Source organism: Hibiscus syriacus, unplaced genomic scaffold, assembly GCF_006381635.1.
Source record: "Hibiscus syriacus cultivar Baekdansim isolate YM2019G1 unplaced genomic scaffold, ASM638163v2 tig00007387_pilon, whole genome shotgun sequence".
NCBI lineage: Eukaryota > Viridiplantae > Streptophyta > Magnoliopsida > Malvales > Malvaceae > Hibiscus > Hibiscus syriacus.
In genome coordinates, this window is record NW_024062136.1 from 145,421 (window position 1) to 171,838 (window position 26,418).

Below are 26,418 nucleotides of genomic sequence, written 5' to 3' on the forward strand. Positions count from 1 at the left end.
TTATGAAACTAATGGCTAATATCTCTTTTGATTGTGATCTTAGCAGCTTAAGCTATATATGTATTTAATCAATTGGCTATGTTTTTCAAAACCTTGTTTACAAACGTTTTAAAATCTTTTTGATTTAACAAAAAGGGGGAGAAATGTTAAGTGTTAAAATGTTTTAAAAGGGAGAAGTGCTATAGTAAGGGGGAGTAATTTTTCAAAATTGATTTCAAATTTTTAGAAAATCTTAAAATAACACAAATGTTTTGTTATATCAAAAGGAGGAGATTGTTGAAAACATTTTTGTGTTTCGATATAACAAATTAAATTTAAATGAATTTTAAGATTTTACAAATGATTTTCTAAGTATATTTGATTTAATTAATCGAATATCAAATTATCACTCCAAGTCTTTCAAGTTCAAATTCAAACATTACTAAATGTATAAAATTGTGTTTTATACTTAATATATTTTTGAAACAATTTTCACAAAGTATTTTGAACCAAAATCAAGCCTAAAATCAATTTTTTAGAGTGATGCACCGATGCACCAATCCATGCATCGATGCACCATGAATTAAATTGAACATCGAATGCATTTCATGCATCGATGCACATACCATGCATCGATGCACTGAGGATTTTATGAAAACATCGAATGCATTTGATGCATCGATGCACTCTGGCTATTTTGAAACATCGAATGCACTTGATGCATCAATGCACTCTTAGTTCACCGATGCACTAAGGGTCCAACGGTCAAAATATTTGAATTTTACACCGATGCACCATGAGTATGCATCGATGCACTGACGCTCCCAACTGAATTTATTAATTGTTTTCACACTTAAACGGCTCTATTGACTCCACTAAGCATCCCCAACGTTCAGAATCATTTGAATCTGTATTTAAACAAGTTCTGAAGCCATTGATCAACAACAAGAAAGAAGAAATCATAGAGAAACAAGAGAGAAAGCATCAAACATCAAGTTTGTGCAAATCAAGTCAAATTTCCTTTCAATATTCATTTTGCTTTTAAGAACACAATTTGTGCTCAATTGTAATTATCTTTGAGTGTTCTTATCGTGTTCTAGAATTGTGCAAACATATTGTCTTGTGAGGTTTTCCTTGTAAGTTTGCAAATTTGTGTATTTCTTTTTGAAAAAGAGTGTGCTCAAGAATTAGGGTATAATTCTTGAGGGAGTTGTAAGGTTACTATTTATCCTCAAAAGAAAGAACAAATTAGTGAATTTGTTGGAAAATCCTTAGTGTGGATAGCTAAGGTAGTGGACGTAGACTTTGGTTGAGAAAGTTGAACCACTCTAAATCGTTGTGCAAATCTTTTCAATTTTCTGCAAAAACTTCCACCAAAATTTTAATTGTCAATTCAACCCCCTCTTGGCCGACTCCGTTGATCGATTAACTCAACAATATTTCCGCTTTTATTTCACATTCTCACTAATCTGGTTATAAGAAAATTACTTGTTTCTCGTTTATTTCCCAACAAACTGGCCATTTGAAATCCTAAGCTTCATTCTTGATGCAGCAGCGCCATCTTCATCATCGCTGGCACGAGAGCGTGAATCTCTCTCGGCCTCAGTTTCATCACCCACATGCTCTCTCTCTCGTTTTTCTTTCCACTTAAACTAGAGACAGTGCTGTTGGGGGACGACATCCCACCTTCCTCCTCGCAATCAGCTGTTGCCACATCCATTCCTTTTAGAAATGATCTTGTATCCAAGTGTGCATCTGCATGCATTTCTTGGGAATCACAAAATTCGTTGCATCAATCAGAAAACTGATGGCTATTTGTGGTAGTGTGTGTACTGTTTGGAAACCGCATCAAGCTTGATGTTATTGGTAATAATTAACTGCAGACCATATTTAGAATGGTGTAAACAGAAAAGAACAACTACATGTTAATGTGTTATATCTAAGTGCAGGATCAATTACTGCAGTATCTGGGTTATCACCAATGATATCGGCATTGTCAGTTAACCCAAGCAAGTCCACATCTCCCATTTACTTGCTTCCTCGCTTTCAAGCCCATAAATCTGCCACACAGCGAAATTGGAGAGTGCCACTGGAAGCTCCCTCTCAGAAATGGCTGCTACATGTTGGCAATGCTTTTGAGGTTAAGGATGTTGATGGTAATTCAGAGATCAAAATCCAAGCTTGTGCTTGTTCTTATCAATGGTTCAATTTCCAAAAATTATTTGGTAAGTGGGTTTTTGCATAGATTATGGACAATACTTTGACATCTTACATAATATTGGAGCATGTTATATGCTGTTATTGTGACAGGATATAATTGGCAAAGTGGTCAACTCGATCCCTCAATTATGAATGTAAAACAAGGTGATGAGCTACCACACCTTGTTCAGATATCAATAAACTTGGACTCTAATGGCAACTGACAAGAATGTTTAATGGAGAGGTTGAATGCATGGAACAAACCATCGGATTTTCCTGTTATCTACCCAGAGGTTTCAGGCAAAAAGAATGCATGCATTTATGCATCAACTTCATCAGGGTCAAGGCAAGCGTTGCCTCATTTTCCGTTTGATATGGTAGTTAAGATAAACTTGTCAACCAAAACAGCCAGTACATGGTCTGCAGGGGCTCGTAGATTCATTGGTGAGCCTATTTTTGTCCCCAAAGGAACTGAAGAAGAAGAAGATGGGTACATTCTTGTGGTCGAGGTCAGAAACCTACACAATAAACTCTCCTCCCTCTATTTTTCTTCTTTAGATAATAATGTTTTGTTTCACTTTGCCAGTATGCAGTTTCAATACAGAGATGATCTTGTCATTTTGAACCCTAAGAGGATAGGAGAAACTGATGCGGTTGTAGCAAGACTTGAAGTCCCCAAGCACTTGATCTTCCCTCTCGGCTTTCATGGTTTCTGGGACAATACCTAAATTGTAAATATGTAAACGGTGGTATATTAAAGATGAACACTATATGATCATTTGCTTGTACCTTCTTTTAAGAAATGCATGAATTTCCTAACTCCATTAAGGCGTGTTATGTTTAAGCAATAAATTCCCATCAAATAAACTGAAACTGGTTGGTCTTTGGATGCAATATAATGAAGATTATTGGTACCACCGTCGAGGAATGAGGGATGTTTGTTGGAGAGTCTTCACAAACCGTGCACTTCTTATTGCCTGTTAGGATTCAAACTCTTATCTACAGCTCCCTTCAAAGTTCAAAATTCAAACGGAGAGCGAGAATTATGAATTGAAAAAGTCAAATGACAGGTGTCAGGTTTTGGATGATCCCATGTTTTCTGCAAACTAACAAGTGAATACCAACCTCACTGCAGATCTTTCGGTTGTGAAGATGATATGTAAATAAACAAAAAGGGTGGCTTCTCTTTTCTCTTAAAAATATTTCTGTTTCCATAACTTCACAATCTGAATCACCCAAAGTAATTGTGCAGTAGCCAGCTTCAGATCGTCAACATTACCAATATAGTTTTAACGAGTCTCCGGCCGAATTGCTCTTTGATTCAATGGCCAAAGACCCAGTTAGAGTTTTAGTAACTGGTGCCGCTGGTATGTGATGTTCTCCTTCTTTATCAGTGCCGACGTGCACTTTCTTTATATCAGTATAACCTTAATGAGTACACTTAAATATGATTAGATTATGCATCCAGATCGTGGATCGGTCCAATACAAGGATTGAAACTGCATTTGTTGATTTTATAAAATGTAATTCCATTGGATACTCTTCTCCTATTCATTTAACAAGAAAGGAATATGATTTTATTTGCCTCAAAATGTTTTTTTAAACATATATATATATATATATATATATATATATATATGTGTGTGTGTGTGTGTGTGATTTTGTGTTTATATAATCACAAAATTCAAAAAAAAATTATAGATTTGATTTTGTAATGTACTTTTTCATTGTTAGTTGAAAAGGTTGATTTTGTTGAACAGGGCAAATTGGGTATGCTCTTGTTCCTATGATTGCGAGGGGGGCAATGTTAGGCCCTGATCAGCCTATAATTCTTCACATGCTTGATATCGAGCCAGCAGCAGAGGCCTTGAATGGAGTCAGAATGGAACTAGTCGATGCTGCCTTTCCTCTTCTAGGGGGTATGCCCTCATGGTTCACACTTGTTTCAGTGATTTGAAAATCATATCCTTGGATATTTCCTTAATGATTTTCTTTCTGGTTTAATCTATTTTGCAAGATGTTGTTGCCACCACCGATGTCACCGTGGCGTGTAAAAGTGTGAATGTAGCAGTGATGGTGGGTGGATTCCCACGGAAGGAAGGTATGGAAAGGAAGGATGTGATGTCGAAAAACGTATCAATCTACAAGGCTCAAGCTTCAGCTTTGGAGAAGCAAGCTGCTCCAGACTGCAAGGTGAGAGTGTCTGCCAGTGCCACTGCTTCCTTTTATCAGGTTGACGCATTAATAGTTGTTTGTGTTTACAATTCAGGTACTAGTAGTTGCCAATCCAGCAAACACAAATGCACTTATCTTGAAAGAATTTGCACCTTCGATCCCAGAGAAAAACATCACTTGCCTTACCCGTCTTGATCATAACAGAGCACTAGGCCAACTCTCGGAGAGGCTAAAGATTCATGTGGGTGAGGTGAAGAACGTAATCATATGGGGCAATCACTCCTCAACTCAATACCCAGATGCGAATCATGCAACTGTCACAACCGCCAATGGTGAAGAGAAGCCTGTCAGAAGTGTTGTAGCAGATGAAAATTGGTAGCATAAACTCTTTTCAGAATTGTTTTGCGTAATATATGTTGATAATTGTTGATGGCATGCTCATAGGTTGAACACCGAGTTCATTACCACGGTGCAGCAGCGTGGTGCAGCCATTATCAAAGCTCGAAAGCTATCGAGTGCATTATCTGCAGCAAGTGCTGCTTGTGATCATATTCGTGATTGGGTTCTTGGGACTCCTAAGGTCGTTTCAATCTCAATTATTTATGATTCACCAATCACCATAAACTAGTCTACATAGTGTAACTCAATTAGATAAGTTTGGGTGATGAATCAGGGAACATGGGTATCCATGGGAGTGCATTCGGATGGATCTTACGGAATTCAGGCTGGAATTATTTACTCTTACCCAGTCACATGTGATAAAGGACAATGGTCAATTGTTCAGGGTACGCTTTACATGAGATTGACAATTTCTTTTCTTTCTCCCATCTAAATGAAGGCTTGATTGAGAATAATTTGCAGGGCTGAAGGTAGACGATTTCTCAAGAGAAAAGATGGATGCAACAGCGAAAGAGCTTGTGGAGGAGAAAACGCTGGCTTATTCCTGTCTTAACTGATGAAGAAGAAGAAGAAGTCGGAGGGAGGGGAGAATATTACCAAATAAATCCATGAAAAATAAATGGAGGATATCTTCTCCTATCCAGGCCAGTTTATGTTTATTTATTTTTTTGAAATTATTCATATTAAATAAATTATACTGGATAACTTGGTTTATGGAGCCTGTGAATGCTCAAAGAAGATCCACACAAAGGGCATTCCCTCGATTAGAAAATATGCTTAAATTATACTAAATATGTTTAAGCAATGAAGGGTTTAAGGATTTTGTTGTGGTTGCGATTTACCTCACATCTACTGGTCATTTTCTTTGTAGTACCACTCAATTTCGCCTAATTTGCAACTATCATTGCTTCTTGTTCTGCAAGTTTGAAAATGGTGTAGCAATGTTTGCATAATGATTCATTGTGTGTGATAATCTGATTGGCTCTCACCACAGCATGATTCATGTATTTGCATTACTGTTTTTACTTTCTGGTTTTTTTTCCTATGCATGTAATTAGACGGGCTTTGAGACGATCCAAATTGCTACTTTTTCAATTGCTTAATTTCTCTTCCTTGTGAACGTTTGTCGGTAGACAGGTGAGACATTAATGTCACCCATTGCAACCAACATTAATCTTAAACGGCAGTGGCATACATGCAACTTTTTCAAAAAGAATTAGTTGAGGTTTCAGGTTATCCAACTTTAGTAAGAAACAGAAAAAAAAGTAATGACTAATTCATAATTATTATCATTAAAAATAGGTTTAATATAAAAATAACTCTTTAAATTATATCGTTTTTTCTATTTAGATGTCTAAACTATTTTTAGATCAATTCATATGTCTAACGTTATAAATATTATTATTTTAAGTATTCCGATCGTTAAAAAATTTCGTTAAATGATATGTTTAGGTAATTTTAAAGTTTTATTTAAAAAACTTTAAATAAAATATTATGTTTAAAAAGAAATTCACTCGTCCCCTTCCTTCAATTGCAGGTTCAATTGCAAAATCAAATTTTCTTTTAATTTTCAAGGATTTGTCGTCGATAGCTATTAAAACGTGTTTAGAAAATTGAATGGGGATTTGGACAGTTAGGGGTAACGGCCAGGGTATAATTGGTACTGGAATTCGATAATCGATGATAGACGTTGATGACAACGGCAACGGCAACGGCAGATGGCCGACAATGAAGTTGATAATTTAAATTTGAGTTTTTATTTTATTTTAAAAACTTTGATTTTTTTTATAAATATAATAATATTTTTAAAAAAAATAGAATGAAATTTTGAAAAATTATATAAATGTGACACATATTACTTAACAGAATATTTTAACGGCTATTACGACGTAGACACTTAAAATTAGGATTGTAAATGAAACGAGACAGATTATGAGTTATTCGAGATCGACTCGATCAAATCTCGATAAATACTTAAATCGAATAAACTCGACTGGAGTTCGAGTTCTTAACGAGCTACTTGATACTTAACTTGAAAAACTCGCAAGCAACTCAAAAGAAATAATATATTAAAATTTTATTTTTTAGAAAATTCAATTATTAATAATATTAATATTTATATGTTGATTTTTTTCAAATGGAGTATAAAGTTTTTATTTACTTAATGTTTATGTTCGAGTTTTAGCTTTAACCGAGTTAAATTTAATTTTTTTATCCCGAACCTTTATGAGCTTCAATTTATGATTTCGAGTTTAAATCTAACTTAAAAATTTTAAACTCATGAATTTTAAAATAAAATAGAGCTTCAATTTAAAATTTTAGAGTGGAGTTTAATGATATTCAAGCTCAACTTACCTTGTTTACAATCCTACTTAAAATGTAATTTTTATAATGTTACGCAACCGAAAAAAAAAAATTGAAACACTCAAAATGAGGAAAAATTATTATGGTTTAAACATTTATTTTTATATTAAACCTATAAAATAGTGTCATGTGACATTCCGTACAAGAGAGTCAATGTCGGCTTTCACCAAATGCTACCAGACGATTATTGTACTCTTTTCTTTTGGACTGTCATCTCTCTCTCTCTCTCTCTATGCATTAAATTTTTTTCTCTGTGAATTTTCTTTTTCTTTTTTAATCTTCTAATCTTATTATTTTTAAGTATATATTCATTAATGGCTGTGCCTGATTGGTTGTTATGCTTATATACTTGGGTTTTGTACTTATTGTTGGCCTTGAGGCTGTAAAATGGAACTCACAATATTACCCATGTTCAATTCGATTAAAAAAATTTAAAATAAAATTTAATTCGATTAAAAAAATTATGATTTTAAAATTTTAAGTTCGATTTGAACTCAAAATTATGAATTTAAACTCGTAAAAATTCGAAATATAAAAAAAACTTCAACTTAACTTAGTTAAAACTCAAATTCAAACTTTAACTATAAGTACATAAAAATTTTATACTGTATTTTTTTAAAAAAAATCAACACATAAATATTAATATTATTGATAAATTAATTTTTTTAAATAAAATTTTAATTTATTATATTTTTGAGTTACTCACGAATTTTTTGAGTCGAATATTAAATAGCTCGTTTTGACTCGTTAAAAACTCAAATTAAATAAATATCAAACTTTAATTGAATTAATCTCAAATAACACACGATTTATCTGGTCTCGTAGATATCCATCATATGCTATTATACAGCTGAATCTCTGCTTATATTGAAGACTAAAAACAAATGCATCAGGATGACGTTTAAGTGACATGATATGGAATTGCAGTTGAAAGAATGATTAACATGCGAAAGGCTCCCTCTCTTACACCAAATGCTATATCCCTACATTCACTTACTTTTGATTGATTAGACGAGAGAGTCCCGTACATGCAAACTAAAGTGGAAGTGGGTTTAAGCGCCTACCAATATTGTTATCTTCATTTTAATTACACTTGAGCTAGTAGAAAGTGTTCCTATTTTAACCTAGCTAAACACAGCATGTCAATTTCTTGGCTTTCCTCACATCTTTATAATACCAAACAAAGCACGGTTTTTCGTTATCTAATTCAACATCAGCTGCATTAAGAGCCCCACAAGGAGGGACCCAAACAAACCACGAAACTACTCTCTCTATATAAAAAAAGGGTTGAGTTGAAAAGTATAGTAATTACATTCCACCACTTGGTTGGATGTTTGATTCTTATGTGTATTTTGTTTTAACTCAAAATATTATATAAGAATGTGGTCCTAGTGAATACTACTTCAACTATATAGAAATGCGTCACACACATAAAGACAGGGAGGGATTAAATTAACAAGTAGTGAATGATGATCCTATTATGGTATTTCTGATCAAGAGGTAATTCGGAGCATAAGTTTTACACTGCAGAAAAGGAAGCCGTCCACACGGTCACGCATTACTGTATCCAGACTGAAACCCAAGAGATGCCCCATATTTCCTAACTAGTTGGACTAGGAAAGGAAATCACTACGGCTTATGACAACCAAATGTCTAAGGAAAGACATTTTAATATAAGATTAATAAAAGACGTTATTAGAAATAGTAAATTTTTTTAAATATTTTCAATAAACGTTACTTAAAATATTATTTTTTTATCAAAAATATTTATTTTAGATAATAAAATTAATATTTTTGATAAAAAATAATATTTTATATAATATTATCAAAAATATTAAAAAAATATTAACATTTTTGTATAGTATTTCCTTATCATCATAACTACCCCATTTCCCTACTTTTTTTTTACACTGAATTTCATTGGTGTCCCCACCAACAAGTAGCCATCAACATCATCTGCCTTAAAACGTAATTTCCTCATTAATCACCCCTGCACAAGCCGACTCATTACCCAGTTTCTTGCATTCTGACTGTAGAGAAAGAGAGAGGCAGAAAGGGCTAAACCAAACTTGTCATTTTAGAGACAAAAAGACACAAAACGTACGTCGGAAAGGTGCGGTTTTAAGAGGAGGTGATATGAGCGAGCTTTAAAACACTAATGGGAGGCTTCATGAACGTTCCCAAAAGAGCGGTGGAGGCCTGAATAGTTGAGCTCCGTCATTGGGAGTTGATTTCATCCACTGCCTGTAACAATGTAAGGTTATCTCTAAAACCACCTTCAACACCCACAAAAGCTTTGACACTAGTCTCCTCATGCAACTCAAAAAACCTACCCCACCCCAAACCACTTTTTTTTCTTTTGAATTGCTTATCTATTATAGTATTATGTATATGAATGCTGACACATTTCCATCTTTCTCTTTTTATTCTTTCTTGTTGACTGACCATTAGCTGCAATCATACTGACAAAAAAAACGTCACCATAACCTCGCCGGAATAAGGGAAGACAGAGGGTTTCCTTATCTTTGCAAAATCAAAATAAAGTGTCATGGTTGCACCTGAAATTTATGAGAAAGGGTTGCAGAAACAGAAGAAGAGGTAGGTTTACAAAAAAAGATTCTCAATTTTCATTCATAAAACCTTCATTTTGATTACAATCCAAATATATTTTAGACTGTTCAATTATTTATTGACAGCTATGATATTCTTTAACAACTCTAACTGTTGTCCTTGCTTCTTCAGCCATGACTCATCCTTCCTGAATCCTTGCTGGCTGTTGTAACTCCATTTCTTCTTCAATTTTAACTGCATCAGGTAATTTCTTCATTTCCCCTCTTTTATAATTACAAATCCCTAATTCTCCTTCCAAATTCCCAATTTCCTGACTCGTAATCCCTAATTCTTGACCCCCAATCCCTAATTTTTCCTCCAGGGCAATGATAATACCTCTTCCTGCAGTCGATGCTTGTCCCCAAGGATCAAAGTCATGGAACTGTGATTTTAACACCGTAAAGTCTTCCCATATAGCATTTTCTGGTCCCAAATTCACCCACTGGATTAATAATTGAGTTATTGCTTTTTTGTCTTTCTTCACCATTCGTTTGTCTAATACCAGGAGTGGATAAACACGAAGCTGACCATCCGTATTGACCTCGGGTGGGTCTCGAGAGGTAACTATCTTGTTCTCAATTTTCTTCTTCAACAAACTAATATGGAAAACAGGGTGTATTTTGGAGTTATCAGGTAGTTGTAATTTGTAAGCCACTGAACCAATTCTTTCTATGACTTTGTAGGGCCCATAATACCTTGCAGACAACTTCAAATTTTTCTTGAGGGCTACTGATGTTTGCCTATAAGGCTGTAGCTTGAGGTAAACTTCATCACCAACCTGAAACTCTTTATCACTTCTCTTTTTATCAGCATAGTGTTTCATGCGTTGTTGTGCTCTGTCTAGTTGGTCTTGTAGGACAGTATTCATTTTATCCCTTTCTTGTAATAACTGTTGTACATCTGCCACTCTAGAGTCTGTTAACCATGTCATAGTAGGGGGAGTATATCCATATAAAGCTGTAAATGGGGTTGTTCCCAAGACAGTATGGAAACTTGTATTATACCACCATTCAGCTTGTGATAACCACTTACTCCAATTGCTAGGCTTCATAAAACACATCCCACGCAAATACTATTCCAAACACTGATTCAATCTTTCTGTTTGGCCATCAGTTTCTGGATGGTAGGCTGTAGTGAATAGGGCCTGTGTTCCTAGTAACTTCATTAATTCTGTCCAAAATAGGCTGGTAAAAATCTTGTCCCTATCTGATAAAGCTATCTTTGGTTGCCCATGTAGTTTATAAATCTGATCCAAATAAATTTTAGCAACATCTGCTGCAGTAAAAGGATGTACCAAGGGTAGGAAATGTGCATACTTGGTAAACTTATCAATAATAACTAGGATACAATTGTACCTGTTAGAAGTGGGAAGACCCTCAATAAAATCCATTGTAACAAATTCCCAAGCTTGTTGGGGAATTGGGAGAGGTTGTAGTAGCCCTGGTTTCAACACATGTTCATCTTTAATTCTTTGGCAGACATCACACCGCTGCACATAACTCTTAACCATGTTTTTCATCCCTTTCCAATAGAAATAGGATTTCACCCTGTGGTAGGTAGCTTGTACCCCTGAATGACCACCTTGGGGTGAGTCATGTAGAGCTTGTAAGATCTGTTGTCTTAAGGGACCAGTCTTTCCAATATAAACCTTACCCTTGTATCTTAGGATACTTTTAGAGTAAGTCCAGTCTGCTGTATCCTGGTTATAGATAGCTAATTTAGTGACCAATTCTGTCACCATAGGATCATTTATGTAACTCTGTTCAACCTCCTGAACCCAAGTAGGAATGACAACAGTAGCAGTCATTTGCTGTAATTCTACTTCATCCTCATCTCTCCTAGATAATGCATCTGCAGCCAAATTGTGTTTGCCCTTTCTGTACTGAATAACATAATCCAGTCCCAACAATTTTGTAAGCCCTTTTTTCTGTATTGAAGTGGTTAGCTTTTGTTCCAACAAATGCTTAAGAGCTTCATGGTCTGCCTTAATAATGAAAGGCCCTCCCTCCAAGTAATGTCTCCATTTAGAAATAGCCATGAGTATGGCTAAAGATTCTTTTTCATAAATGGATAAATCCACTTGTTTAAGTCCCAAAGCCTTGCTGAGATAAGCCACTGGTCTACCCTCTTGAGATAACACTGCCCCTATTCTTCTAGAACTTGCATCTGTTTCCAAACAGAAGCTTTTACTGAATCATATAGTGCTAAGACAGGAGCTTGACACATTGCATTCTTTAAAAGTTCAAAGGCAGTTGTACTCTCTTCAGTCCATTGAAACTGATCCTTCTTAAGCATGATAGTCAAGGGTTTGGCAATCTCCCCATAGCCTTTTATAAATCTTCTGTAGTATCATGTCAACCCCAAGAAACCCCTTAAGGATTTGAGAGTTTTTGGCAACTTCCACTGCTGCATTGCCTGTATCTTTGCTGGATCAGTAGCCACTCCTTGCTTAGAAATAATATAGCCCAAATATTCCACCTCTTTTTGGCCAAAGAAACATTTTGTTCTTTTTGCAAACAACTGATTCTATTTGAGAACTTCTAAAACAGTCTTAAGATGCCTAACATGGCTCTTCAGATCAGAACTGTAAATGAGTATGTCATCAAAGAAAACCAGTACAAATTTTCTTAAATAAGGTCCAAACAACTTGTTTATTAATGCCTGAAAGGTGGCTGGGGCATTTGTTAATCCAAAGGGCATAACCTTAAACTCAAAGTGACCATGGTGGGTCCTAAAGGTTGTTTTAGTAATGTCTTCAGGAGTGACTCTAATTTGCCAGTACCCTGACCTTAAATCTAATTTAGAAAAGTAGGTTGCTCCAGTCAACTCATCCAGCAAATCTTCCACCACAGGAATTGGGAACTTGTTTTTTACAGTCAAGGCATTCAATTGCCTATAATCTATGCACATCCTCCAACTTCCATCCTTCTTTTTCACCAACAAACAAGGTGAGGCAAAAGGCCTTTTACTGGTCTGAATTATGGAAGAAGACAACATTTCTTTAATTTGTTTTTACACTTCTGACTTATGATGATAGGGCATTCTGTAGGGTCTAATGTTCACTGCTTCTGTACCTTCTTTTAGTGTAATGGAATGATCATATTCTCTTGGGGGTGGCATCCCTTTTGGTTCTTCAAAAATGACTGAATATTCTTCTAATAAACCTTGTAGTTCAACAGGTACCATATCAGTACTAACTTCCCCACTTAACATAAAAATTTCCCCTGATATGTCACTGTTCTTCTCCATCAACTTCTGCAACTTATTGTCTGATATCAGTTTAACAGTAGGTGAATTCTGCCCTCCTCTTAAATTAATTTTTTCCTCATCTTTTTGAAAGCTCAAGGTCATATGATTGAAATCCATCAATAAGAGACTATACGTTTTCATCTAGTCTACTCCTAGGACCATGTCACTCCCTTCTAGAGTTAGAACTCTAAAATCATATTCAAATTGAGAACCCTGCATTCCTCATTTTAACTTTTTACTCATGGTTGAACTGTATAACTTCTCACCATTAGCAATTGTAATAGTCAAGCGATGAGTTTGCTCCAATTTCACTCCTTCCTTGGACCATTGATCAGTTATAAAGTTGTGTGTGCTTCCACTATTTATGAGAATATTTAAAGGTTTTCCTGCTATGTGCCCCTTTATTCTCAATGTGTTGTAGCCTGTCTGGCCTGTTATGGCATTAATAGAAATTTCCAATTCTCCTTCCACAGGATCTGTTGTCATTACCTCATTATTTCCTGTTTCCAGATTTTCCATCTCTCCTATATCATCTAACTCCTCCATTAAATGTAACTGCTTAACATTACATTGGTGTCCTGGACTGAACTTCTCTCCACATTTATAACACAGTCCATGTGTCCTCCTATATTCCACCAATGATGGTTTACTCTGGATTAAATTCTGGGCAGTTCCTTTTTGTGATTGATTCAAGGTAGTTTGAGGACCCTTGTAATTGAGGCTCTGTCCTGTAGATACTACTCTAGGCTGGAACCTCAGTTTCCTATTTTCCACATCCCAGGTTAATTCAACCAATTTAGCCAATCTAAAAGTAGTGGTTAAAGTTGTGGGATTATGAACTTTAACCATGTGCTTAATTTCTTCTTTCAATCCACTCATGAAACTAGAAACAAAATACCCTTCCTCCAAGAATGGGCTATACTGCAGCATGTAAGACCTCAACTCCTCAAACTTTTCATGATAATCTTCTACAGAATTCTTTTGAATCAGCTTGTTAAACTCTTCCACAATGTCATTACAATTTTGATCACATAATCTGTGACATATATCTGTTGTAAATTCATGCCAGTTCACCTTATGTTTTTGAGCTATATAACCATCAAACCAGGTCTCAGCCTTCCCTGTCAAATACATTGTAGCTAATTCTACTTTCTGACCTTCAGGTACTCTAAAAATCGAGAAACACTTCTGACATTTTTTACCCAGCTTCTAGGATTTGTTCCATCAAACATTTGGAGTTCTATTTTTGGTCTGAAAACATAGCTTGAATGAACATCTTCCCCAATGGATGATTCTTCCATTTCTGTTGTATTTCCTCCCATTTTCACTTTTTGTATATCTAAAGTAGCATGAGGTTGATTTTCACAAAGTGGAGGTGTATTAAGAGGTTTAGGTGCTAATATTCCAGGTTCACCAGTCGTAAAAGTATACTTCTCATGCTCATTTAAAACTGTAACCAAACATGGAAGCTTACCTTCATTTTTGTTTTGCTTTGCAGCTGCTGGTGGTTGACTCCTTTCTGATCGAGGTGAATCTTTTTCCTCAGCTGCCTGATTAACCAGCTATAGGATTCTCTGCAAATAACCTCTGTTTTCAATCATTCCTTCTTCCAATGTTTGTATCCTTCCCTCTAGCTCTGCTTTCTGTCCAGCCCACCAAGATGATAAGGCCTCTTCATCCTTAACCTCCATTGATTATTCTGGTACCTCCACGGTTCTAGTCTTTTGCATTTTTTTAATCCTACCCAGCGTGTAAATTTGTTTGGGATCACTAATCACTAACTTAGCTCTGATTACCAATTGTCAAGGTTGCACCTGAAATTTGTGAGAAAGGGTTGTAGAAACAGAAGAAGAGGTAGGTTTATAGAAAAAGATTCTCAATTTTCATTCATAAAACCTCCATTTTGATTATAATCCAAATATATATTTTAGACTGTTCAATTATTTATTGACAGCTATGATATTCCCTAACAACTCTAACCGTTGTCCTTGCTTCTTCAGCCGTGACTCATCCTTCCTGAATCCTTGCTGGCTGCTGTAACTCCATTTCTTCTTCAATTTTAACTGCATCAGGTAATTTCTTCATTTCCCCTCTTTTATAATTACAAATCCCTAATTCTCCTTCCAAATTCCCAATTTCCTGACTCGTAATCCCTAATTCTTGACCCCCAATCCCTAATTTTTCCTCCAAGGCCATGACATAAAGATGTTGGAATATGAATGGGGAAACCCCACAACGCTAATATTATCGCGTGAAGACCCTAACCAAGAACCCGACCCAAATCGTCAGATTTTCGATCACTATGCTACAAACGTAGCGACCAGGCAGCAATCTTTCAACGAAACTATCCTTTCCCATCAACACAACGCTGTTTTTGCAAACCAAAACCCATTCCACAACCCTAACCAAGATCAAACTCATCATGACACTCATTCCCAACCCCACGCCAATCTACACTCCCTATACGACCCACGCACCTACTCCGGCGCATCTGCTCACTCCACACCCCACGCTCCCCACCCTTCATTGCTCTCTCTCAACCCTGTTTCCGGAACCGGAGAGTGTGGAGGCGGTTACTTTCTGGTTCCTAAGACCGAGCCAGTGTCTAGACCTGTTGACTTTAATGCGAGGATTGGTCTCAACTTAGGTGGCCGTACGTATTTTTCATCTACAGAGGATGACTTTGTGAGCCGGCTTTATCGCAGGTCTAGACCGGGAGATCCCAGTTTGATCAACTCCCCCAGATGCCAAGCCGAGGGTTGCAATGCTGATCTTAGCAACGCCAAGCACTATCGACGACATAAAGTGTGCGAGTTCCATTCAAAAGCCTCCACAGTCATCGCCGCCGGCTTGACTCAACGATTCTGCCAGCAGTGCAGCAGGTTGGAAAATTTAACCAATATGCCATTTCCCATTTTTGCAGTTATAATCATAGCGATGTATGCTCAGAATGATGGAACTGCCCCTGTAGATGTCTGTGAAGGCCAATGATCGGCTACCCGTACATAGGGTGATCCCGAGGGTATATACTATACACTTCCCTAAGAGCTCCATGTTCTTTCCATCTACGTATCGTTTGCAGTGCACTTATTATAGTAGGATGCTATCATGTTAGTGTATTAGCTGTGAGCGTTAAAATACAGAAACACCCTCTGCATGCATTCATATTTTCACTCTCTATCAGTTTTCCCAAAATCCTTTTTTTCCTGCTGCTAGTATTTGTATCTCCAGTTATTTTATGGATGATGATTGAGCTGACAATAGTGCCCCATCAATCATATTCTCAGACTAATGATTTTCATTGGTCTAGAATTAAAAATAGTTAATAATTACCACAATCAGTGCTTAGCTTGATTAACGTTGGTCGGTTCGTACAGATTCCATCTCCTCTCAGAGTTCGACAACGGGAAGCGTAGCTGTCGAAAGAGATTAGCAGGTCATAATCGTCGAAGGAGAAAATCTCAACAACAGCAGCAGAACCAACAAGAACCCAATAATCAGGAAAACCAGGTGAAGCTTGAAAACGGTCGGAATTCCTCTGATAACCACCAAAGTAAAGTCGTTTTCAGAAAGCTTCTCTCTGTAAATATACTTTTTTTGAGGTTTGTTCTTGGTATTAAACGTGTTGTTTCGTTTTGGTGATATTAATAGGGTCACCGCAGCCGTCGGATGCTGGGGTTCAGTCTTCCTCATCGGTAACAGAGGCAGTTTCGCCGCCGCGAATGTCATTGGATTATTTCAGGCAAAGTCCTTATAATGCAACGGTATCTTCATCATCATCATCGCCACCAAGCACATTTTTTTTCTCAAATGGATGATTAGTACTAGTGATAGGTGAGATGCCATTGAAGTTGCATATCGAGATTTGAAATAAGCCAAATAATTAGCTTTTTTTAATAAACTTTTTCTTTCTTTCTTTCTGAAATTTCAGTGTTTTGTGTCAAAAATATTTGTCGGTGTTTGATTGTACTATAAACATCAACGACTTTGGACCAATGGAAGATATAATTTTTTTGGCTGAAAATATATTCGTAAACTCGTAGTTACATTATGTGTAGCTTGAATTGCAATTTGCAGTGTTTATGTTAATTTTGTGCATGGTAGACTTTGTGTAGTTTAGTAGAATTATAATTTAGCAAGGAACAGTATGCCAAGTTAGCGCGCACGTGTCAGGTTTACTTGTTGCGTTATTGGAACGTGATTGTTAGGTACTAGAATTTTGGCTGAAATTGCAGTGTGCAGTCATGATATATGCAAAGAAAAGAAAAGAACAAAAAGCAAAGTTATGATGTAAATGAAAATGCAGTGTGCAGTCATGACATATGATTAATGGTTAACAAAGTTATGATGTAAATGAGAATTTTAGCTATGTAGAAATGAATTACATAAATTGAAATTGTAAGTGATGGAAGAGAAAGCCCGAGAATGAATAATGTATGCATGTTGAATGTTGATGATGGTGGGTTTTCGCTTTACACGCAATGAGAATACGTAATTCTAAAATGATGGCTTCAGTCCTAAGGAATTTTCTCAAGTGAAAACAACAAATCAAAGAGCTGTAAGCTGATAATGCACATATAGTTGTGGACAGCGCCGGCTACTTCACGAATTCCTTTTCCACTGAAATAAATTGATAAAACACACCACTATATCGTGTTTACATGATTTTTGTAACCAAGCGGCTGGTTTAGACCTAGAAGAGAGATATCACATGCATCTTAAAGTACCAAGATTTTGTAAAACATTTTTTTGTTTTGGTTAAGAAAGAAACTAAGGAATGGGATGTAGCACTCTCAAGACTTTATTGATAAAACCTCTAATATCCCAAAAGAGACGAGGTCATATATATACAAGAGGAGAGGTGATGATGAAGCACTGCTGAGATCACTAACGAACTCCTAATAGCTCAACCGCCTCATAACAAAAAGCTCCAGTACAGTACAACAATCCTATTTGCACTTGGAGTGAACCATACTCATAACATTCACCCTACTTCCTAAGATCAAGAAATCCTTCAAGGAAAAACAACCGCACAGAAAAATACCACTACAAAACAACAGGAAAAACAACAAACAAGCCAACTATAATACCTCAACAAAACCATTCACACTATGGCCCGAACCTTTAACTTCCCTAGAAAAATGATTAAACAAAACCCCTCATTATAGTTTTGTCAAAATGTTAGCAACTTGCTCATAAGCAGGCACTTCATTAACCATCATCAGTTGACCTGATGTAACTTTCTCTCTAACAAAAAAATAGATCCATCTCAACGTGTTTAAACATTGAATGCATATCCAGATTAGCAGAAACTGCCACAACACTATAATTATCACACCATAAGACTGGCTTGACCTCCGAAATAACATGCAACTCTTTAAGTAAGAATTCTAACCATAATACCTCAGTCGTAGCACCACAGACTACACTTCGATACTCTACTTCAGCAATGGAATGAGAAACAACTTGTTTTCGCGATACCTAAGAAACATGATTCGCCCCTAAAGGAATATAGAACCCCGTTGTTGACTGATGATCATCAACATCATATCCCTAATCAGCATCAGCAAAATCTGTGATTGACAACCGAGAAGACTTAGTAAATCTGAGACCATAATCTAAAGTTCCCTGAACATACCTTAGAATACGTTTCACAGCATAAAAATGCTCATCCAGAGGATACTGCATAAATTGACAGACTTTATTCACAGCAAAAGCAATATCAGGTCTCCTAACGATAATATATTGCAAGGAACCTACAATGCCCCTATAATCAGTGGGGTTAACAATATGAGTCTCATTATGGACAGACAACTTGCAGTTTGACACCATTGGAGTGGACAAGCTCTTTGTTCTATCTAAACCACACCGACAGATAAGTTCTTCAATATACTTACGTTGATTCAAGAAAATCCCTTCTGAATTATATGACACTTGCAAACTCAAGAAATGATTTAGTTTACAAAAATCTTTTAGAAGAAAAAACCTTATCAAGATCAGAAACAATCCTTTGAATTTCAGCATTATCATTCTCTATGGGAATGTTGACATTAACATAAACAATAAAATAAAGCAAGCTATCACCACATTTTTTACAAATAAGTGTTGGAAATAAAACACTCACACAAACAACTTTTATTGAAACTCAAACAAATATTACAAGAGTACTCTCACTCAAAAACAAGAACTACAACTCACTCTTATAAGACTTTGCTTCTTCACTCACTTAGAAGCTCTTAATTTTTCTTGATGCTTAAAACTAAAATGGGAAGGGGTATTTATACTACTCAAGAACAATCCTACACCACACAAATAAACTAATTTAAACCATTACAAATTCAACAAATATCTAACTCTCACCTAACTAAATTGATGTAAGCAATGATATCATTAATTAAATGATGTAAGCAATGACATCTTTAATTAAATGATGTAAGTAATGACATCAATTTAGTTTGGGTTTGGGTTTAAGCTCCCATAATGGATCAAGTTTATGATCCAACACCCTCCCTTAAACTTGATCTCGTGACCCCTAGTAGGTTCCTTAATCTTAAGAAGTCTTCGCTGGTCAGTGGCTTGGTAAAAATATCAGCAACTTGATCTTGTGACTTCACATATTCAACTTCCACATCTTTTCTTGCAACACACTCCCTTATATAGTGGTAGCGAATATCAATGTGCTTGCTTCGATCATGGAATACTGGATTCTTTGCTAAGGCAATGGCTGACTTGTTGTCGACACAAACCTTGGTAGGCTCTTCTTGTATCAAACCAACCTCCTTCAATAGATTTCTAAGCCAAATTGCATGACAAACACATGAGGTAGCAGCAACATATTCCGCTTCACAAGTGGATAATGTGACAATCGGTTGTTTCTTTGACATCCATGTGAATGCAATATCTCCCATGAAAAATACGAATCCAGTAGTGCTCCTTCGATTATCTATGTCTCCACCCCAATCACTGTCGCTATATCCAACAAGCTTGTAATCATTAGAAACTGAATAGAACAAGCCAAAGTCAATTGTACCTTTCAGATAGCGAAGAATTCTCTTTGCGGCTTTAAAATGGGTGGTTGTTGGGGATTCCATGTAGCGACTAACCAATCCAACTGCGTGAAGAATATCGGGTCTCGTGCAAGTTAGATAGCGTAGACTTCCTACCAAACTTTTGAAGAATGTTGGATCTACACTTTCGCCTTCTTCATGTTTGGTCATCTTGATCCCGTATTCTGCCGGTGTGCTTATTGGCTTACAGTTCTCCATCTTGAACTTCTTCAGTATCTCCTTTGCATAGCTTTCCTGTGAAATGAAAATTCCATCATTTTGTTGCTTAACTTCAATGCCAAGGTAGTACGCCATGAGCCCCATGTCTGTCATCTCGAATTCTTTCATCATCACATCCTTGAATTCATTAAACATGCTTGGGTTGCTTCCAGTGAAGATCAAATCGTCCACGTAGAGGCACACGATCAAAATATCTTCATCTTTGATCTTGATATATAGAGCATGCTCGTAGGGACATTTGTTGAAACCATTCTCTTGGAAGTACTTGTCGATTCGGCTATTCCATGCCCTTGGTGCTTGTTTTAGCCCGTAAAGAGCCTTCTTCAACTTCAACACCTTGTCTTCATGCCCTTTGACTTCATAGCCTGATGGTTGCTGAATGTAAAGTTCCTCTTCAAGAACTCCATTTAGGAAGGCGGACTTTACATCCATCTGTTGTATCTTCCACTTGTTTTGAGCTGCCAAAGAAATGATTAGTCTGATAGTCTCCAATCGAGCAACAGGAGCAAATACCTCATCATAGTCAATTCCAGCCTTTTGACTATAGCCTTTAGCAACTAATCTCGCCTTGTTCCTTTCAATCTCTCCTTTGGCATTTTGCTTTGTTTTGTACACCCATTTGACACCTATCGCCTTATGTCCCTTGGGAAGTGAGGTAAGTTCCCATGTGTCATTCTTCTCGATGGCCTTGATTTCTTCGTCCATCGCATCTCTCCATTTCTTTTCCCTTACCGCTTCTTGAAAGCTCACTGGTTCACAATCGACAAACAAACAAAATAATGTAAGATTATCTTGTCGTTCAGTTACCTCATAGAGATCTCTAAGGCTTCTTGTGCGTTGCACAACTCTTTCACTTTGACTCCCACTTGACGATGATGAAGGTGATGAGTCTCCTTGAGTGGTTGATGTTGGTGAAGTGGGTGGAGTTGCAAGCTCTTGTTGAGATTCATCTAGTTGCTCCCTCATTGTCTGCTCATCTTCTTCAAACTGAGGAAAGAAATTGAAGTCATCTGTATGAGAGTTAAAATCCCATTCTCCTTCTTCGTTGAAGACAACATCTCGACTAATCACAAACTTCTTATTGTCTGGATTGTATAACTTGTAGCCCTTCGAATTAGCATCATAGCCGATGAAGATAAAACTCTCGCTTTTATCATCAAGCTTCGTTCTTCTCTCGTCTGGTACGTGAACATGGGCTATACTTCCAAAGGTTCTCAAGTGGGAAATGCCAGGCTTTCTTCCACTCCATGCCTCTTGCGGTGTCTTTCCCCATACACTTCTTGTTGGAGATCGATTTGACAAGTAGACTGCACACGATACTGCTTCCGCCCAAAATTCTTTGGGTAGTTTCTTGCTTTTGAGCATGCTTCGTGCCATGTCGAGGATTGTTCTATTCTTTCTTTCTGCCACACCATTTTGCTGGGGGGATCTAGGAACTGTCATTGGTCGACGAATTCCATTTACTTCACAGAACTCTTGAAACTCCCTGGAAGTAAATTCTCCACCTCGATCGGATCTCATGGCTTTGATCTTTCTACCGCTTTCTCTCTCCACTGCTGCTTTGAACTTCTTGAAGACTTCAAAAACTTCTGACTTCTGTTTCAAGAAATATACCCAGGTTTTTTCTTGAAAAATCATCAATGAAGAGAAGAAAATAGTTATTGTTACCGAGAGAGCTTGGCTTGATCGGTCCACACACATCGGTATGGATGAGCTCAAGTGGCTTCTTAGCTCTTGTCTCTGACTCCTTTGGAAAGCTTTTCCTGAATTGTTTCCCGACTAGACACCCTTCACAGAGCTGGTCAGGATGGTTGATGTGAGGTAGTCCTTTCACCATCTCCTTCTTAGATAATAGCTCTAGACCTCCAAAATTGAGATGCCCAAATCGAAGATGCCAAAGCCATGATGCATCTTTGTAGCAAGCTTTCAGGCACTTTGCAACATCATTTTGTATGTTGATCAAGAACATTCTATTCTTTGACATCGGCACTTTAGCAATGAAGTTATTCTTATCATCTTTTATAGAAAGATTATAATTATTCATATGAATATCATAACCTTTCTCTACCAGTTGCCCTAAACTTAAAATGTTACTTTTCATATTGGGCACATAGTAGACATTTGAAATAAATTGATGTCTCCCATCTTTCAAACGGATAAGAATGTTACCTCTCCCTTTCACTGCTATTGTGGAATCATCTCCAAACGAAACATTTCCACTTACTGACTCGTCTAGCTCCACAAACATGTCTTTCCTTCCACACATGTGATTGCTTGCACCACTGTCAAGATACCAGGAATTTGCTTGGCCACCATCAGTTTCCTTTCGTGCTAGAAGAAGAGTTTCTTTGCCATCTGTCTTTTCCTCCACGTAATTGGCCTTCTCCTCAATTTTGTTGTTGGGAGCTCTACATTCTGAAGCATAATGCCCAAAATTTTGACAATTATAACATCGAATTTGAGATTTATCATACTTTGAGTTTGGATTAATTCTTCCACGGCCTCGTGTTGAGCTTTCTCCTTTCTCATAGTTATTGTTGGAATTGTTATTGTTGTAATTCCAGCCTCGTCCACGACCTCGACTTCCACCTCGTCCATGGCCTCTACCTCTGCCTTGGCCACGTTGGTTTCTATCATTGCGTTGGCTCTCATGCATATCCTTGAGTTGCAGCTTGAGGAGTTGCTCAGTAAACTCATGCTTCTTTTATGCTTCTCTTCGTATGCTTGCAATGATCCTTGGAGCTGTTCGATCTTCATTTCTTCCAAGTCTTTAGTTTCTTCAATCGTCACGACGATGTGCTCAAATTTGGGATCCAACGAACGGAGTATCTTCTCTATTATCCTCACATCGTCTAACTTTTCACCATTTCTTTTTAATTGATTAGAAACAGCTACTACTCTTGAGAAATAATCTGAAATAGACTCAGATGCTTTCATGTTTAAGGATTCGAATTCACCTCTTAATGTTTGGAGACGAACCTTCTTCACTTGCTCGGATCCTTTGTAAGAGGTTTGCAGCTTCTCCCACGCTTCCTTGCTAGAGCTTGCACTTGAAATCTTTTCAAAACCATCATCATCTAATGCTTGATAGATGAGGTAGAGAGCCTTCTTGTCTCTCTTTCTTGAATCCTTCAAAGTTGTCTTTTGATCTGGTGTAAGAGTAGCAAAAGCATCATCATCCGCAGGCTCGTTATAGCCTTTCTCTATGATATCCCACACATCTTGTGATCCAAGAAGTGCCTTCATTTTGATACTCCAATTGTCGTAGTTGTTGTTGTTGAGTGTCGGAACTTGGAATGGTGCCATACCATTTGCCATATCTCTCAATATAATGAGATTTTGTAAAATCCGATTGCACGGATGAATCCGGAACAATGAAAAAAAAACTTTGGAGGGACTTGGACAACTCGGTCAAGGGCTCCAACTCGGCTGACTCGGCTCAACTCGGTGAGTCAACTCGATTTTCTGGCAGCAGTCTTCCGGCGGTGCGTGGCGGTGCGTCAGAACTCAGATTGAGAAAATTCTGGCGGCGTCGTATTCCTCTCGTCGAGACCTTCGATCTTTCCAACTCTCTCTGATGCCACTTTGTTGGAAATAAAACACTCACACAAACAACTTTTATTGAAACTCAAACAAATATTACAAGAGTACTCTCACTCAAAAACAAGAACTACAACTCACTCTTATAAGACTTTGCTTCTTCACTCACTTAGAAGCTCTTAATTTTTCTTGATGCTTAAAACTAAAATGGGAAGGGGTATTTATACTACTCAAGAACAATCCTACACCACACAAATAAACTAATTTAAACCATTACAAATTCAACAAATATCTAACTCTCACCTAACTAAATTGATGTAAGCAATGATATCATTAATTAAATGATGTAAGCAATGACATCTTTAATTAAATGATGTAAGTAATGACATCAATTTAGTTTGGGTTTGGGTTTAAGCTCCCATAATGGATCAAGTTTATGATCCAACAATAAGGAGGCATCAGATTTAGACAAAATAAACCTTTATGACACCAAATGACCTCGAAGTTTCTCAAAGCAGGCTCTTAGAGCATGCTTTAAACCATAGATGGCTTTCTTCAATTTACAAACCACCATAATCTTGTCACCTTACTCATACCCAGGAGGTTGAGTCATGTACACCTTTTCAGCAAGATCACCATTAAAAAAAGCATTGTTTATGTCAATTTACCGAAGACTCCACTTCTTCGACACAACAACAGACAAAATGGTTCATACAGTGGCTGGCTTAACAATAAGAATAAATGTCTCATGAAAATCATGACTAGCACGTTGCAAATAGTCATTAGCAACGAGCCTAGCTTTACACCGGGCAACAATCCCATCAGTATTCTTTTTCAACCTGAAGATCCATTTGCTACTCACAATCTTCCGATAAGCTGGTAACTCAACTAGAGACCAAGTCTTATTCCTTAAAAGAGCATCATATTTTTCATAGGTGGCTTTCTTCCTGTGAGGATACCAAAAAACTTCCTTTATGTTCTGAGGTTCACAATCAGAACTGGAGTGTTTTGAAGTAGCAAAGAATCCATTTGGCTTTTAAATCCCATTTTTACATCTGGTGACCATAGAGTGATGATTACCGAGATTTCTAACCACCCCACGTATAGTATCATTGTCAGGCTCATGTACAGCCTACTAACTAAAGTGCCCTCCATCAACTGAAACCATATAAGGAGGGACCCTAGGAACATATGTTGGTGAGGAATTAACAGCCTAATCAAGAGAATCTTCAAAATCATCTCCAGTTTCTTGGATTGAACTCGACAAGCATCTAGTAACAGTACCCCTACCACAAAGATCATTAACAAAATCCTTCATAGAATCTAACAGAGAATTTTCACAATCCCCAGAAAAGATACTAAGAGTGTCACCCAAAATCAAGAGCTAGAGAATTACCAACAGGACAAGCATCTAAATTAGCAGAACTTCTTGCAGGACAAGTAAAACCATCAGAAGCAATAGCATTTCCAACAGGAACAGTAACAATTTCACAGTACCACCATCATCCTTCGAAGCCACACCATGAGACGTAACATTCGCCTGAATAATTAGATTGTCAGTAACAAACTCTTTATGCCGAGCTTCACAATTAAGAAGCATAGTTGTTAAACATGAAAGAGTAACAACCTCCTTCGAAGCAATAGCAATAATAAATTCAAACTCCACTCGCAATCCAGCAAGGATGATACTAATCTACTCCTGCTCTATAATCACCGTGCCAGCAACAAAAAAAAACCATAATTCAACTTGATTTTTGCCAAAAACTCTTTGACCGTCAGATCACGTTTCTTTTGAGAGTGAAGAGAATGTTGTAGAGTCGAAACTTTTGCACTTGAATGAGCTCCAAATAGCCTGGATGTCGCTTTCTAGATCTCACCGACGGTCGTGAGTCTGATCAGATGAGGTAACACTTCAGAAGACACCGTCAATAACAACCACGATGCTAGGAGCTTATCCAGCTGTCGGTAGACCAGGTATTAAGGGTGTTCAACCAAAAGACCATCTGTAGTTGACAAAAACTGCTCTGAGGTAAAAAACTGAGCAAAAATAAACTTCGAAAGACCAAAGTCATCCACAATCAACAAGACCTGATGCTTCCAAAGAATGTAGTTATTCTCTGAACGCTTGAGCATATCAAGTTTCGGTAGATGTTGAACAACCGTCGTGGAAGAAGATGAACTCCCTAACGAGTCTGTAACTTCACCTGCCACCGGAGAAGCACTAGCTACAGAAACACAAAGAAATCACCAAACCGAACCTGCTGCAACTGATACCATGTTAATAAAGAAACTAAGGAAAGAGAGGCAACACTCTCAAGACTTTATTGATACAACATGTAATATCCCAAAGGGGACCAGATCACATATATACAAGAGGAGCGGTGATGGTGAAGCATTGATGAGGTCACTAACAAACTCTTAACACCTCATAATAGCTCAACACCTCATAACAGATAGCTCTAGTGCAGTACAACAACTCTATCTGCACTTGGAGTGAACCATAATCATAACACTTTTAAATTTTAAGAAATAAAATATGAAAAAAAAAATCTTACACATATTTTCTTTCTTTCTTTTTTAAAGTGAAACTTATGAATTGACTAGTCCTTAATTGTTT

General features: G+C 37.0%; 2 protein-coding genes across 3 annotated transcripts; both read left to right on the forward strand.

Annotated features, from left to right (window-relative positions):
• Window positions 1-3,502: 3,502 nt before the first annotated feature.
• Window positions 3,503-5,327, forward strand: LOC120201499 (malate dehydrogenase, cytoplasmic-like). The gene is made up of 7 exons (XM_039202095.1): window positions 3,503-3,545; window positions 3,939-4,097; window positions 4,196-4,371; window positions 4,448-4,728; window positions 4,798-4,933; window positions 5,027-5,138; window positions 5,215-5,327. Exons 1-7 carry the CDS (start codon window positions 3,503-3,505, stop codon window positions 5,307-5,309), a joined length of 1,002 nt encoding a protein of 333 aa, XP_039058026.1. The 3' UTR covers window positions 5,310-5,327.
• Window positions 5,328-9,601: 4,274 nt separating this feature from the next.
• On the forward strand, window positions 9,602-16,822 carry LOC120201498 (squamosa promoter-binding-like protein 8). 2 transcript variants are annotated; one of them, XM_039202094.1, is made up of 4 exons: window positions 9,602-9,621; window positions 15,177-15,857; window positions 16,353-16,528; window positions 16,627-16,822. In XM_039202094.1, exons 2-4 carry the CDS (start codon window positions 15,181-15,183, stop codon window positions 16,791-16,793), a joined length of 1,020 nt encoding a protein of 339 aa, XP_039058025.1. In that variant the 5' UTR covers window positions 9,602-9,621; window positions 15,177-15,180; the 3' UTR covers window positions 16,794-16,822. The 2 variants fall into 2 exon arrangements, with proteins under 2 accessions (XP_039058025.1, XP_039058024.1); XM_039202093.1 differs by having other exon boundaries at window positions 16,353-16,525; window positions 16,621-16,822.
• Window positions 16,823-26,418: the final 9,596 nt, after the last annotated feature.

Bases quoted from the DNA above. Each gene is read 5' to 3' on its own strand.
- LOC120201499 (XM_039202095.1), top strand. From the start codon at position 3,503: ATGGCCAAAGACCCAGTTAGAGTTTTAGTAACTGGTGCCGCTG. The intron at 3,546-3,938 runs GTATGTGATGTT...TTTGTTGAACAG, and splicing joins TTTAGTAACTGGTGCCGCTG to GGCAAATTGGGTATGCTCTT. The intron at 5,139-5,214 runs GTACGCTTTACA...AATAATTTGCAG, and splicing joins ACAATGGTCAATTGTTCAGG to GGCTGAAGGTAGACGATTTC.
- LOC120201498 (XM_039202093.1), top strand. From the start codon at position 15,181: ATGTTGGAATATGAATGGGGAAACCCCACAACGCTAATATTATCGCGT. The intron at 15,858-16,352 runs GTTGGAAAATTT...CGGTTCGTACAG, and splicing joins TTCTGCCAGCAGTGCAGCAG to ATTCCATCTCCTCTCAGAGT. The intron at 16,526-16,620 runs AAAGTAAAGTCG...TTTTGGTGATAT, and splicing joins GAATTCCTCTGATAACCACC to TAATAGGGTCACCGCAGCCG.